Source organism: Triticum urartu, chromosome 6 (genome assembly GCF_003073215.2).
Source record: "Triticum urartu cultivar G1812 chromosome 6, Tu2.1, whole genome shotgun sequence".
Taxonomy (NCBI): domain Eukaryota; kingdom Viridiplantae; phylum Streptophyta; class Magnoliopsida; order Poales; family Poaceae; genus Triticum; species Triticum urartu.
In genome coordinates, this window is record NC_053027.1 from 37734974 (window position 1) to 37748794 (window position 13821).

At 44.6% G+C, this 13821-nt stretch overlaps 3 protein-coding genes and 1 non-coding gene across 6 annotated transcripts; 1 reads left to right on the plus strand and 3 right to left on the minus strand.

Annotated features, from left to right (window-relative positions):
- Positions 1–5195: 5195 nt before the first annotated feature.
- On the minus strand, positions 5196–5268 carry TRNAA-AGC. The gene has a single exon. It is a non-coding gene; the product is annotated as a tRNA-Ala (tRNA).
- Positions 5269–5326: 58 nt separating this feature from the next.
- Positions 5327–7288, plus strand: LOC125517364 (histone-arginine methyltransferase METTL23-like). 3 transcript variants are annotated; one of them, XM_048682559.1, is made up of 8 exons: positions 5327–5519; positions 5671–5775; positions 6065–6151; positions 6253–6303; positions 6396–6489; positions 6580–6664; positions 6751–6914; positions 7017–7288. In XM_048682559.1, exons 1-7 carry the CDS (start codon positions 5370–5372, stop codon positions 6905–6907), a joined length of 729 nt encoding a protein of 242 aa, XP_048538516.1. In that variant the 5' UTR covers positions 5327–5369; the 3' UTR covers positions 6908–6914; positions 7017–7288. The 3 variants fall into 3 exon arrangements, with proteins under 3 accessions (XP_048538516.1, XP_048538515.1, XP_048538514.1); XM_048682558.1 differs by having other exon boundaries at positions 5328–5519; positions 6981–7288; XM_048682557.1 differs by having other exon boundaries at positions 5332–5519; positions 7009–7288.
- A 225-nt stretch (positions 7289–7513) lies between these two features.
- On the minus strand, positions 7514–10654 carry LOC125517363 (protein Abitram-like). Its single transcript, XM_048682556.1, has 7 exons — positions 10365–10654; positions 9828–9876; positions 9331–9457; positions 9184–9254; positions 9026–9098; positions 8157–8279; positions 7514–7969 (listed from the first exon to the last, which is right to left on the minus strand). The coding sequence occupies exons 1-6, from the start codon at positions 10534–10536 to the stop codon at positions 8166–8168; spliced, it is 606 nt and encodes a 201-aa protein (XP_048538513.1). The 5' UTR covers positions 10537–10654; the 3' UTR covers positions 7514–7969; positions 8157–8165.
- Positions 10655–10905: 251 nt separating this feature from the next.
- LOC125517361 (probable glucuronokinase 2) lies at positions 10906–13002 on the minus strand. The gene is made up of 6 exons (XM_048682555.1): positions 12621–13002; positions 12378–12527; positions 12037–12225; positions 11825–11941; positions 11570–11730; positions 10906–11451 (listed from the first exon to the last, which is right to left on the minus strand). The coding sequence occupies exons 1-6, from the start codon at positions 12837–12839 to the stop codon at positions 11202–11204; spliced, it is 1086 nt and encodes a 361-aa protein (XP_048538512.1). The 5' UTR covers positions 12840–13002; the 3' UTR covers positions 10906–11201.
- Positions 13003–13821: the final 819 nt, after the last annotated feature.

Sequence of the window (13821 nt, forward strand, 5' to 3'; positions counted from 1 at the left end):
TGTGATCCCGTTATCAATGACATCTAATGTCCATAGTCAGGAAACCATGACTATCTTTTGATCAATGAGCTAGTCAACTAGAGGCTCACTAGGGACGTGTTGTGGTCTATGTATTCACACATGTATTATGATTTCCGGATAACACAATTATAGCATGAACAATAGACAATTATCATGAACAAGGAAATATAATAATAACCATTTTATTATTGCCTCTAAGGCATATTTCCAACATGATGGTATTGTGAATTGACACATATGCATATTGAGAGAATTAGAATTAGTGGTACTGAATATGAGCAGCATGTATGATGTATAAAGGACGTAAGCATGGTGACATGTTGAGATGGCTTAACTACATGTTGAGATAATTAGAGTTAGCAAGAATTAGCAAAATCTTTTCAAAAAGATGATAACACAAATCATGATGAAGCGTCAAGATGTAACTAAAACAACTATCATCAATTTTTCATCCCTTCCCCCGACATGTTATTAAAATTATGAAATTGGTCTCTCAACTCCCATGCATAATCTCTCCTTGATTCCTAGTTTCCCCTAATCGTGGGGCGAATTTAAAATCCCTTATCCCTTCAGTTCTTATTCCCTATTTCTAAATACTTCCAACCAAACTCGTTGTTATGTAAATGATAGAATCATGGAAAAAGAAAAGCATGTGAACCTTTGACACATACTGCCAATCAACTGTAACAAATCACAGGGGGGATGAAATTTATGTTCCTCGAATACTTTTGGTCAGATCCGGGGTGTTCTACAGGCTCTTCTTACCTTTCATTATCAAGAACGATAATCTACTATGCAGATCGCGACCGCCAGCTTCTTCTCGTCTACATTGACGACTTCCCAACCATTGAATCTACAAGCTCCTAGGGTTCAACAAGTTTTCTCCGCTGATACGACGAGCAAGAGGCGGCAACGAGCTTTGCTCACAGTGCCTCGCTGGTGGATGAATGAGAAAGATACTTCAACACCCTTAGAAACTTGGATGTATTTTACAATTTATGTAAGGGTGTTTTGTAAGGGTATGTGATACTTAATATATGGAATTTGGTCATTCCACAAAATAAATGACATTCATGTTCTAACTGGCATATATACTGGTACAAATTAGGGCTTTAGAGGTGGTTCTACAACACATCCTTTAGGCAATTTGAACTTTTTGACTCTACTAGTTGGAGCTAATACTCATATTATTGGAGGTGATTTGGTTGTGTGCTTTAGAAAACTAAATGAAAGCAATGAATACCTAGCGGTTGACAAGTATCAAGTATCTTAAATAGAGCAAACAGTTATGGAAAACATAGGCATGGGGATGAATATGGGGTTGTGGCATGAATCACATCAATATATAACATAGTAGAAATGATAAACTATGGTTCCTATCTCATGTTCTGTCACTTTTTGTAGGCATGTATTCCGTATGTAGTTGAATGTGCTTATTTCTAAGAACTTGCCCAACAATATGTGTACTATCCTCCCATGTCATTGGGGTCACAGTTGAAACTAAGGGTAATTAAGGTGTTCTTTTTACAAACAATCAGGCCAATGCATTAACACTTTATGAATCCACGAGCTCCTCAAATTAAAGGCCCCCATTGATATCCCGTCATGTCACCTTCAGGGATCGCCGGTTGAGACTATAACATGTGCATACAACTTCCATGAATAACTCAAACATATAAACATCATGATAACATATAGGATTCATGTGAGATCATACTGATCATACCATACTAATATGCATTGAGCATAACAAAGTCATTGCAACATGAACTCAAGAACAATCATCATATCATGGACCAAAACCCTATAGATCTTAGCACTATTACATGATTGGCATAATCCAATTTCCACACATCTCATGTGCCTACAGGGAATTATTTATACATGGATGGAGAAAACATGTTGGAGACGATTAAAAGGGGGTTGATGGAGTTGAGGCGAAGAATCACACACTCTAGAGGTCAAATCTTCCTCCAAACGGCCTCTCACGACAAAGAATAGCAATGGCAGTGACTCTTAGTTTCACACAAATATATATGGTGAGTTGTAAATACTTGAAGCAATGGTTGATGGTGACTTATAGTCGGAAGGAGAGGCAGAGGGGAACCCTACAGGCCCCACATGGGTCACACACATGACCCCCTCCTTGGACATGTAGCAGAGGTGTGTGGGTCCCATGGGCCTCCTTAGGGGTCCACCTCTTGCGGGTAGCCTTCCCTTTCGATGACTTGCAAGAAAGTATTTTTGTTGGATTTTCCCTATACTTTTATATTTGCACAATAACAAATGCCATTTTGCAATTCTCCTGAAGACATCATCTGTCCCATTAGTTTTCATTCAATTTAGAAAGTCTATAGGGAAAGCCTAACAAAAATGTTCAAAAAAGTATATATGTTTAGAACGTCTCACTGGCTTGGGAGTCGCAGGGCTAAATGTCAATAGTAGGCACATGATCTTCGTAGTGGAGGTGCTGGGGAGAGAATGAGGGAGTGGGACTAGCATTTGAACTATGAGGGAGATACGTTTCCTTGAAGTTGGATGTTTTCAAGTTGGCATTATCCTAAGTGGTGGATAGAGGGAAGCGCTTAAGCAACTAGGGCTGGCTATTTCTCTATGGATAATGTGTATAATAAAAAAGAATTCTTGAGTCAGTTCACTGAAAAAATCGATTGACATATTTTTTGAGTTAGTTTTCAAATAAAATCAACACAGGTGGTTTCTATTGGTGTTAGCTGAAATTATTTCAACCAAAACCGAATCCATGGACCGATGGCAAAACTATGATTTCCACATATGGCAACAAATGATATGTACATAGAAGCAAACTAGCGTCGCATGACACACGTACACACATTAAATTTAAGACACTATCAAGTATATTGTCATGCACTCGATTTTTTCCTGTTGGATATGTAGCTTGCATAAAACGAATAATAGGGACTTTCACCTTTTTAATCAGCTCAAACCAATCCAACTAACCAATACCCTTATGTGAACTGAACGTAACCCAGATGGTTAGATTCATTGTGATGAAACTAATCTATTATGGGTTTAATTTTTAGACTTGGCACATGTGCTCACATTGTTTCGAATATAATTGTGATCTTCTGGCAATGTTCTTTCAGCTCTGTGGTGACTTTGTCAATACCAAGAATTACCCGTTCAGATTCTTCTTTTTCTTCACGAACTATATCCGCATTGGATTTCATTCGTTAAGCGTAGAAATTGATGCAACCGTGAAATTGCAAGGGAATAAAAGGAAGAAAATAACAAATAACGACGGTTGTAAGATAGAAAAGGAGAAGATGTGTTGAGACAACAACAGGCAAGCATCGAAAGGAAGAAATAAATGGAGGGCCATCTTCTTACAACATCCTCACCAACGGGAAGTTGCACCATAAACACCACCACCGTAGAAGAAGGGCTCCAATCACCCAAGACCAAACAATCTGACCACACACAGTTGAAAGGCAACAAGCAACCGGATGCACACCTGGATGAAGGGCCACATACAGTCGAGGTTACAACACAACAATGATACCCACCAACAAAATTGATGGCCATCATGGAGTGGAGTCCACACCCGAATTGCTTTGCTCTACACACCCACCACCGTGATTGCACAAGGCAAACTCTAGCACCTTCGGGCCACGCTAGGAGACGATATCAATAGATAAGAGGCAAAACACCCACACCACCACAACTGAACAACCCGTTCCTAGATGACGCCAAGCAGAGAGGCTCCAAGTCGATGCCCCCAAGGAGGGGAGCGGCGCACAAAGTGTTGCCATCGACGGATTCATATGGATCTGTGGTTTCCCCGGAGATTCACAAACCAGGACGAAGTGACATAGCTCTATCAAACGATGCCACCATGGAGGTAAGCGACACTAGAAGGTTTCACAATCGTTAGTTCCGGCGAAGAGCTAGAATAGAGCTTTTGCCTGGGATGCCACACATCACCATCGATTGCGCCGCCCAAAATCACACATATCAACATTTTTGCCACCCCAACAATCTAACCCTGCACACCACTAGATACGTATCATAGCAGTGGGCACCGAAAAGTATGGTCGAAAGCTGGATTTGGACGAAGGTGGCAAAATCCACAAACGCCGGAGCACGCAACAATAAGGAGCCACGCATGCCCATGACAAAACCTCCACCCATTGCGTTGCCACCACCTCCAGCAAGCCAACAGTCCGTCGCCCGCTCACAACACCCCACCCCCACGCCAGAGTAAGTCGCGACACCACAACCGTCCCAAGGTCACCACCCTAGGTTCCGAGCCCCCCTACCACGGGGGCCTGTCCCCTTTGGGAATGAGGCCCACTAGCACCGCAGATGAGGCCGGCGACAGTGATGGCAAGGGTGATGAAGTAAGAGCCCAACCGCGGCTAGGGTTTGGAGCCCTTGGGTCTCCGGAGGAAACGGCATGGGAGCGAGATGAAGCGATTTCTTACTTCTGCTTGCATAAAGATCCTCCAGTTTCTTGACAGTGCTTATAAGGAAAAGGATGTGTGATGCATGCTATCATCGGCGTTTTATTGTGTTTATATAAAAACAGGACATTTATTTATATCAAATTGGTGTTGCCTGCCTTATCGTTTGTACATACTGACTGAGCTACTGATACCTTTTGAGCTCTGCTAAAATTATGTTTTAACAGAAATGTGCTTTGTAAGTTGTTGTAACTAACTTAACAGTGCTTATAAGGAAAAGGATGTATGATGCATGCTATCATCGGCGTTTTATTGTGTTTATATAAAAACAGGACATTTATTTATATCAAATTGGTGTTGCCTGCCTTATCGTTTGTACATACTGACTGAGCTACTGATACCTTTTGAGCTCTGCTAAAATTATGTTTTAACAGAAATGTGCTTTGTAAGTTGTTGTAACTAACTTAACAGTGCTTATAAGGAAAAGGATGTATGATGCATGCTATCATCGGCGTTTTATTGTGTTTATATAAAAACAGGACATTTATTTATATCAAATTGGTGTTGCCTGCCTTATCGTTTGTACATACTGACTGAGCTACTGATACCTTTTGAGCTCTGCTAAAATTATGTTTTAACAGAAATGTACTTTGTAAGTTGTTGTAACTAACTTAACACCTCATCCATAAAAAAAACACCTTCGCCTCCCCACAACCGGAGTGAAAAAGAAGTTGGAGAAGTGGGGTATCGATCCCCATACCTCTCGCATGCTAAGCGAGCGCTCTACCATCTGAGCTACATCCCCATTATGTTGATGTAGCACCTCACACCTTTCATTACTTCGGTAGCATACGCACTACATATATTTCCCGGCCTGGCCTGCGTTTTCCCGACTTCCGCAACGCAATGGACTCTGCTTCCGCTTCTGCGTCCTCGTCGGAGGCGGAGGAGGAGCCCGGGCGCGCTCCGCCGCCGCGCATGACCACGGTCTCGCGCCACTACTTCGGCGGCGCCTCTGCCGAGAGCGACCACGACCTCCGCGTCGACATCGTCGAGGTTCGTCCGTCTCAGCTCGTGGATGCAGCTCAGCCGTTCGGCGAAATGCGTCTGCCACCAGGACTGGTGCACGGATGTCTTCCAGCGATAATGCTATCTTTCTTCAATTTGACTGCCTTGACAAACTGCATGCTTATCAACCGGTGTGCAGAACATAGAGGAGGATTACGGGATGTTCGTCTGGCCATGCAGCGTCATCCTCGCGGAATACGTGTGGCAGCAGAGGCCGCGCTTCTCCCGCTCCAGAGTTGTCGAGGTACTAATCATCCTTCAGATTCTCTACAGAACAAGTTCCAGTGCTTAACATAGGGTACTTCTCCATGCTTGAGCTTTGAAAAGGTCCTTATTCTCTGCGTCGGTGCAATTCACATTCCTTTGTCGTGAGTTTTTTTGTGTTTGTTTGGATGGAACAGCTATTTTTCCATTCTGCAACTTGAAATTTCTCGGCATTGCAAGTGTCGTTCTTATTTTTCATTTTTTGTTCCGCAATAAAAGGATTTATTGATTATTTTTATGCTTTTCTGATTCGTGTCTATGGCTTACAGCTTGGTGCGGGAACCTCGCTACCGGGTTTAGTAGCTGCAAAAGTTGGAGCAGATGTTACGCTGACAGACATTGCACATAATGCAGAAGTTAGCTCAACCCCATCCCGGCTAGACCTTCATTTAGTTTTCAGTAGTACTTATTGATGACTCAATGCTTATAGCTTTCCGCTTTCGTTGGCAATGAGCAGGTACTGGACAATATACGGCAAATATGCAGTCTCAATAACGCCAACTGCACGGTAAGCTTTGATCTGAAGTTATTTGTTACAGGTTGCATCCTTCGAAAGCAGCTCTACTTTGTGCAAGTAGTAACTCATACTTAACCATGCAGGTACTGGGACTTACCTGGGGAGATTGGGATGAACCTGTGTTTGATTTGCACCCTGATATTATTCTTGGAGCCGATGTGCTTTATGATTCAGCAAGTAAGCTACTCATCTACTCCGATTGACTTGCATTCTTGTCGCTTTGGCTGAGCTACGTAAGTAACATGCCGCTGCATCTATTTTGGTTAGAATTTGACGATCTCTTCGCGACGGTTACCTTCCTCCTGGAAAATTCTCCTGGGGCAGTGTTCATCACCACATACCACAATCGCAGGTTCCAAGAAATTCTTCAGCCTTCTCCACTTGATAAAATTCCTGGGAGCTACTGCCCTAATATATTGGCTCGATTCTTTTGCGCAGTGGTCATCACTTGATTGAATTTTTGATGGTGAAGTGGGGTTTGAAATGTTTGAAGCTTCTGGATGGTTTCTCTTTCCTTCCCTCGTGCAAGGCTGAATCACTACAGGGAAATATTCAGCTAGTGGAGATCACACTTGAGAAGGAAAAACCAAAATGATCTTCAGGTAATGAGGGCGTATTAACTTCCATGTTATTGATCTGATAAAAATAATGCTGCATCTGGTGTTCAGGATGGCTCTTTTTCTTCATGTGTTCCAGCCTTACAGGAGTTGTATGACAGCACAGACAACAAGGACCTGGCAATGGGTTGTTTGGGCCTTCACTGCACATGACTGTACATTAGGTATAACTCAAGAAGCTCATGAAATCATCCACAAGGAATTTAGTCTGAAAGGATTTGTTTATTTGAAGGGAAACATTCTCGTTTTTTCGGGTTTCGTCATTAATTGAACCAAGCAATAGCTTTGGCAAGCAAAAACACAATCTTTCTGTAGGCCCAACTGATCATAATCACAAATGTGCATTGCTTGTACATTCATTGGTTGAAGCATTGCCTTGTTTAAATTCATGAATCCACCTTCATCCATGTGTTTCGGGGTTGTTCCTCTCGAATAGTACAATAATCTGATGTGAACCCTGTATGCTTAAATCTGGAGGAGCTTTTGTTTCAATAGACGATAGAAAATGTGTTGGTAGTTGTCTCTGGAAGTATTGTGATTTCATAGCATATGTAGAACAAACAATTAAGGAGAACAGGAGGGGAGAAGAAAGGAAGTCGGAAACCAGGTAGAATTACAAATGAATGAACTGTTCTGCCTCCGAACTCCCGACAGAAGAAATTAAGCGAACCTCATACAATGTTTGTATCAAACTAACATTCATTTCGCAAGCATTGTCTGTGGGGAGACCATCAAGCTATACAGTCACAGAGTCAAGCACATAAGCTCTCTATGAACTTCAAATGATTTCAATTCCAAAGCTTGTTCTGCAGCTCGGTAGACTATTAAGTTTGAAACTATCAGAATAATGCATCCACTAAATTGTCAGAAAAGCCAACAGGCTCAGCTTCAATATCATGTTGGTAAAGATGCAGTTATCTGGAGCTGGCTCTCCGACTCTAAAAAAAGAATGGCATCTGTGTGCGAGGATCAGGCCAAGAGACCTGAGCTCCGGCTCTGAATTGAACGATGAATACACAATTGGCCAGCATGAATTCCTTCTGCAGAAATAAAAAACGAATCAGATGTGCATGCACATGCGACAAAAAACGATGCAAGAAAATAGGGTTCGTTATGAGCATTTCAATGAAATTGATAAGCATGCATCAACTCAAATTCCGGAAACACGCTCGTCCAAGTTCATCGCTGTCTTGGAAAGCAAAAGGGTGTAAAATTACCACTGACTACCTTTTGGTGTCAGCAGATTCCTCTCAAGTTCTTGTACTCCTCAAAGCTAAGAAATTTATCCTTCACTTTGAGCCAGTCAGCTGGTTTCTGCATGAAGATTGCTATGTATCCTTCTCTGTCGGCCTACAAATGAAAAGGAAAAACCATGTACTGGTCAGAATATGGTAAAGATTGTCGCAGAAGTCAAGGAAGGAGCGGAAATTTGAGGGATTGGGTGGGTGAAGCATTTGGGTTAAATCATTGCGGGAAAGTACGCCTTATGCATCTTACGTTCTAAATCAAATTTCTCCTTAACTAATGAAATATTCAAGTCTCTTTCTGTGTTTCAGAAAAAAGGAATACAGTAAACAAAGCAAACAAATGTGCACAATCAAAAATGTTGTTTGAATCCACAGACTCTCTTGTCTCTTCACAGGCAAGGTTTCATCAGGCACTTCTGGATAAAACATGAAATACTTCAACAGAGGTAATGGAATAATATATATTACAAAAGTGCAAGCTTATCCATGTTAAACTGATTTTTTTTACTAGAAACATGTTAAACTGAAATTCGACAAGATATTCCTCTCAAGGTTGCACTCATGTTTCGGTGCTACTCAGTAGTCAGTACTCACTTGGGAACAACACCGACGGTGAGCTTACAAACAAAAACTAACTTAAACATCTCTCCGATACGCATGGATCATAAAGGCTGGACCAGAAAACTATCTTCAGTAAGAGACAATCGGTAGCAGTACCAACCAACTAGAAAAATATAGGTGGTTCAATTTATGCATGTAGGCGTCACCATTGCTACGATATGCCACCGACAGCGACAAGCCACACTAATAACAAAGCATCAAAAGTGTCCTTCTGATATAGGTACTTACAGAGGTATTAAGCAGATCAGGCTGTTTCATCAATCTATCATTAATCTCCAAAAGCTGCCCTTTCACGCAACACCTAGGGAAATTGAACGTAGACAACACTTCAGTGTAAAAATACTATGACACTGGGCATAATCAATTGCGAGATCTAGCGGACCAACCTCACCACAAAAGTTTTATCCTTTGTGCAGACTTTACATAATGCTGAATTTTCTTGCAAATGTTGTGCATTCTGTAATAGAAAGCAGACATCAAATAATTCTGCTAATTAATCAATTAAACAAAGAACATACATCAACTCCAATTACCCTTTTGCGTTTCCCTGTGACTTTTATCTCACTGCGATCTGTCTTCCCAACATTGAAGTCAATAGCAGTTATTCCCCCTTCCTCTTTCAGTGCAACATGAGCTGGAGCTAAACCAACCACGCACAACCTAAAGTTTTAAAAGGAACATATAAGAAACCAAAGAGAATAAATTTCCTTCCTAATCACCAGTATAAATACGCTAAGTAAAAAAAGAATTATTGCCATGTGTGGACTAGAGTTGCATTAGAAATAAGGAAGCGACACTAGAACAATGTATCTATCAAAGACAAAGATCCCTATATTGATATTAATTATGCATACATTGAGCAACTTTTTTTCTACTGCCTAGAAATAACCAAGCTTCAGATAGAACTAGTGAATATGCAAAGTTCACCGGAAGACCATTTATTGTCTCCGATCATGAGAAAGCCAATTTTGACCTGTTGAAAGCCTACTGTTTAAGTTCTCAAATGAAAAATAAAATAAAATAAGCCTACCCGTTTGGATGGCGGTACACGTACTGGTCATGTCCTGGGTTGAGATAATCTGCCAAGAAACGAGAAGAGATGAATTGGACGGCTGAAAGTAGAGTTCACGAATTAAGTTCAACCATTTTGGTTACATTTGTCATTGCAATACTCTGTTAACTAAAATTACAGCACCAGAATGCAGAGCGCGCACACAGACACACAAAATATGTTTGGATTTTCTTAAGATATTTTTCAGGAAAGAACAAAAAAAAGCGCACCATGCATAGGGCAGAGATTGAATGAATTCTCTGATTGAAAATTTAGTACGTAGCTGATACTCTCACAAAAAGTGTGTAAATGTGATCAGTGCACACCCAATAGTTCAACATATGCACAAACAATCAATTCAGTAAGCACTGCAGAAAGACTAGAGCTTCCGGCGCCAAATTACAAAAGCAAGCTCCACTTCAGAAGCGAGAATCTAATAAGAACAGAGCTCTAAGCTCAAAATCTTATAGGTACAACAGTAAAGAGGGCGTAGCAAAGGCGGGGTCTTTCTTTTACCGGCGGCGAAGTAGCGCGCGAAGTTGGCCTCGACGGCGGAGGGCGGGGTCGCCGGGAGGCTCCCGGCGTCGGGCGCGATGAGGGCCCGCGTCTCCTCGTCGAACGAGGCGGCGTCCCGCGGCGCGTGCCCGCCGACCTGGGGCGCGCATGCCGCCGCGTCCTCTCCCGCCATCCGAGCCGCTAGCTGCTGGCTCCTCCGTCCGGCGGCCGCAGCGTGGAGGTGGGGGAGATGGCGTCCGGCGGCGCGGTTTGTGCGCGCGTGGGCAGAGGCTGGAGTGGGAGTAGCGTGGTGGGCTTGGGTTTGTGCGCCGGGCGTTCGTCTGGGCGACTCGTGGGCTGGGCCGTTCGCATAGGCCGGGCCTCCAGCGAAAATGAACGAGGCCGCGTCAAGGGACACCTCGGGTCGTCTCCGGCGCTGGCCGACTCGCCGGCGGGGACCATAAGCAGAGCTGAGCTGAAACTGGAGGGTGTCCACCTCCAGCAATGGAGGAACAAGATTGATTGGTTCTGAGTTCTGACCAACTGACAATGAGATCATCGGTAAGAAAAGGAACCTTTTATTTTGCATGCGTCATCATGATGATACATCAGTGTTCCACTTACACCACACACAAAAGTATGATCAAACAACATGAAAAACTCATGTGATCCTGTGATGACTCGAACAAATAAGAAAAAATGGACTCCTGTGGTGACAGCAAATTGCATGCTTGCTATGCTCTTGTCTATTACCCCCGTCCCAAATTAGTTGTGTCCGGATACATTTGTATCTAGACAAATCTAAGACAACTAATTCGGGGCGGAGGGCGTATATTTGAATATATGGGATCCTTTTGGCTACTGGTGACCTGACAAGCTTGCCAGCTCCTCCTTTGTCAGCGCCGACGGGGCGACCTCAATCTGCTCCACCATGAAACCGGCCTCCTGGCACGCTGTCTTCAGGAGCTCCGCCTGCGCATCGCCGTCTGGGCACAGGGCCACCACCGCGCCCCCACTGCCCGTGAACTTCGACGCGGCGCCGACGCTCCTCGCTACCTCAACCATCTTTATGTTCACCTCACCTAGTGCGTCGTCTCCAAACATTTTCCTGCGATCAATCGTGCACGGCTATTTAACTAACTTGCTGTCCAGAAAAGATTCATAAATACAGTATATGCCATGAGTTAACAAGGCTGTTTTCTAAGCCTTGTTGGCATCTGCCTCACCTCCGCAGATCAAAGTTCTTGTTCATAAGCCTCGCGAGCTCGGTATAATTCTTCTGCAACAACACATTGTGGCCATCATACGCGAGCTGCGCGACTTCTTTCATGGATGATATTATGAACTCGTCTCCGTCGAGCCACCTTTGCCTGACGCTGCTGTGGACCTAATCAGTGAGACAAGGTTCAAATGCAGACATCAGCAAGATTGCTCAAGCAAAAAAAATAAAAGGGTGTGATTTAAACTCAGCTTGAACAAACCTTGCCAGAGTCACTCGGGTTCTCGGCGTAGATGAGATACAGAGGGGGGAGCAGATCAACTTCCAGCGGCGTGTACACTCCATGACCCAGCTTATCCATATGCTCCTGGCTAAAATCCTGAGAAGCAAAACACAAAATCAAAAGATTCAGCAAAACAGAGCAACAGGTGAAGGTGAACATGGTTGCATATATATGGCTGCCACGCATTATACCATGTAGACAAGGCCGCCGTAGACCTGCGCGACGCGGTCCTGGAGCCCGGCGACGATCCCGAGCTCCTTCTCGGCGTTGAGGATGAGGCTGGGCCTGACCTCGACCCCGATCCTGTCCCTGACGCCGTAGAAATCCAGGAGGCAGCTCAGCGCGGCGCAGACGATGGCGCTGGAGCCGGAGAGCCCGGCCTGTTGGCAGCAGAGGAGACAACAAACCAACTCTCAACGGCCAGCGTTGGAAAAGCGTAAATCTTTGGGGGATCTGAGGGAGGGAGGGTGTGGGGGACCTCCCCGGCATGACGAAAGTACGGACGGATGGATCTGAGGGACGGGGGTGGGACCTGGCGGGGAATGTTGGTGTCGTACGACAGCGCGAAGTTCTTGTCCTCCAGGGCGATCCCGCTGTGCTTGCAGTGGTCGTGGAAGACCCTGCAGATCGCCAGCAGCAGCCGCACGCCGCCGTAGTAGCCGCCGCCGTCCAGGCGCTCCACCTACAGAAGGATCGATGGGAATTTATAGAGAGATTGGTCGATCTGGAAAAATCTGACGCCGATTAATCTGGAAGAACAGAGATTGGCGCTTACGAGGGCGGGGAGCGAGGGGAAGGCGACGAGGTCGTGGCGCGGGTGGGGCTGGACGAGGAGGTCGTCGGAGGCGCGGAGGCGGACGGTGGCCCAGAGCCCCGCGACGGCGAAGGAGACGGCGCGGCCGCCGTACACGTCGCTGGGGTTGCCGAGGAGGCCCACGCGCGCGTACGCCCTGCGCTCCATCTCCATCTCCTCCTTCTCCATCACCACCACCATCACGGACGCCTATCGCCGCCGCCGGGCCGGTGGGATGGCGGGGGGTGGACTGATTAATAATGGCCGGATAACAGCGTCAGCTGAGAGCACAAGGGCCCAGTCGTGGTCACTCGTTTCCGTTTTGGACACAGGCGTTGTTGCTCTCGCCCGCTGGATTCTGGCACGCCGCCGCTGGAGCGTAATTAATATCCAGGGGTTGGGTTGGGCTAACCGGATAACGGCGTCAGCTAAGCAAGGCGTCAGGTTGAGGTTGAGGTTGGTCAGTGGTCACACGCCACCGCTTTTCCTTTTCGGAAGCCAATGCCGCACGAGTCGAGTGTACTGTACCCGCTGGACTTTGGCAGACTGCTCTACAATCTCTGGAGGAAGCCTCCGTTCTACTCCCTCTGTTTCCTCCGTTTCAAAATAGATGACCCGACTTTGTATGCATATACTAAGGGTCTATTTGGTTTCAAATAAGTCATCAACTTATAAAGTCAAAAAGTGAAAAAATGGCTTACTTTATCAAACAGACCTAACTTATAAGTTACCCTAATTTATAAGTCATAAGTTGTTTCACCCCAACTTAAAACTTATAAGTCACTCCCTTTTTGCGTGGGTCCCACCACTTTTACATAAAAAACAAGGTAGGAATGTGTGGTCAGGTGACTTATAAGTCAGGTGACAACCAAACAGACATGACTTATAAGTCACTGTTTTAAGTCACCTGACTTATAAGTCAGGTGACTTATTGAAACCAAACATGCTCTAATCTCTCTGTCCCTCTCAATTATACACTCCCTTCCTAAGTACTTCCTCCATTTCAAATTGCTCGTCGTGGTTTTAGTTCAAAACAGTTTTAGTATAAAGTTGAGAGTATGACAATAGCGTATTTTATTTTTATGCTGCGTATGTGCCGGCATGACATGTGGGTCATAGCTAGCTGCATGTTTGACCAGTCCTTGCCGATGTGTACAGGGGCAGAATCCTTTGGTCACGGCGT

Bases quoted from the DNA above. Each gene is read 5' to 3' on its own strand.
- LOC125517363 (XM_048682556.1), bottom strand. From the start codon at position 10,536: ATGGCGGGAGAGGACGCGGCGGCATGCGCGCCCCAGGTCGGCGGGCAC. The intron at 9,458-9,827 runs GTAGGCTTATTT...TTAAAACTTTAG, and splicing joins GTGTACCGCCATCCAAACGG to GTTGTGCGTGGTTGGTTTAG. The intron at 9,255-9,330 runs GTAATTGGAGTT...TTTCTATTACAG, and splicing joins TCACAGGGAAACGCAAAAGG to AATGCACAACATTTGCAAGA.
- LOC125517361 (XM_048682555.1), bottom strand. From the start codon at position 12,839: ATGGTGGTGGTGATGGAGAAGGAGGAGATGGAGATGGAGCGCAGGGCG. The intron at 12,528-12,620 runs GTAAGCGCCAAT...ATCCTTCTGTAG, and splicing joins TCCCCTCGCTCCCCGCCCTC to GTGGAGCGCCTGGACGGCGG. The intron at 11,942-12,036 runs GTATAATGCGTG...TTTGCTTCTCAG, and splicing joins ACGGCGGCCTTGTCTACATG to GATTTTAGCCAGGAGCATAT.
- LOC125517364 (XM_048682559.1), top strand. From the start codon at position 5,370: ATGGACTCTGCTTCCGCTTCTGCGTCCTCGTCGGAGGCGGAGGAGGAG. The intron at 6,304-6,395 runs GTAAGCTTTGAT...TTAACCATGCAG, and splicing joins TCAATAACGCCAACTGCACG to GTACTGGGACTTACCTGGGG. The intron at 6,490-6,579 runs GTAAGCTACTCA...TATTTTGGTTAG, and splicing joins TGTGCTTTATGATTCAGCAA to AATTTGACGATCTCTTCGCG.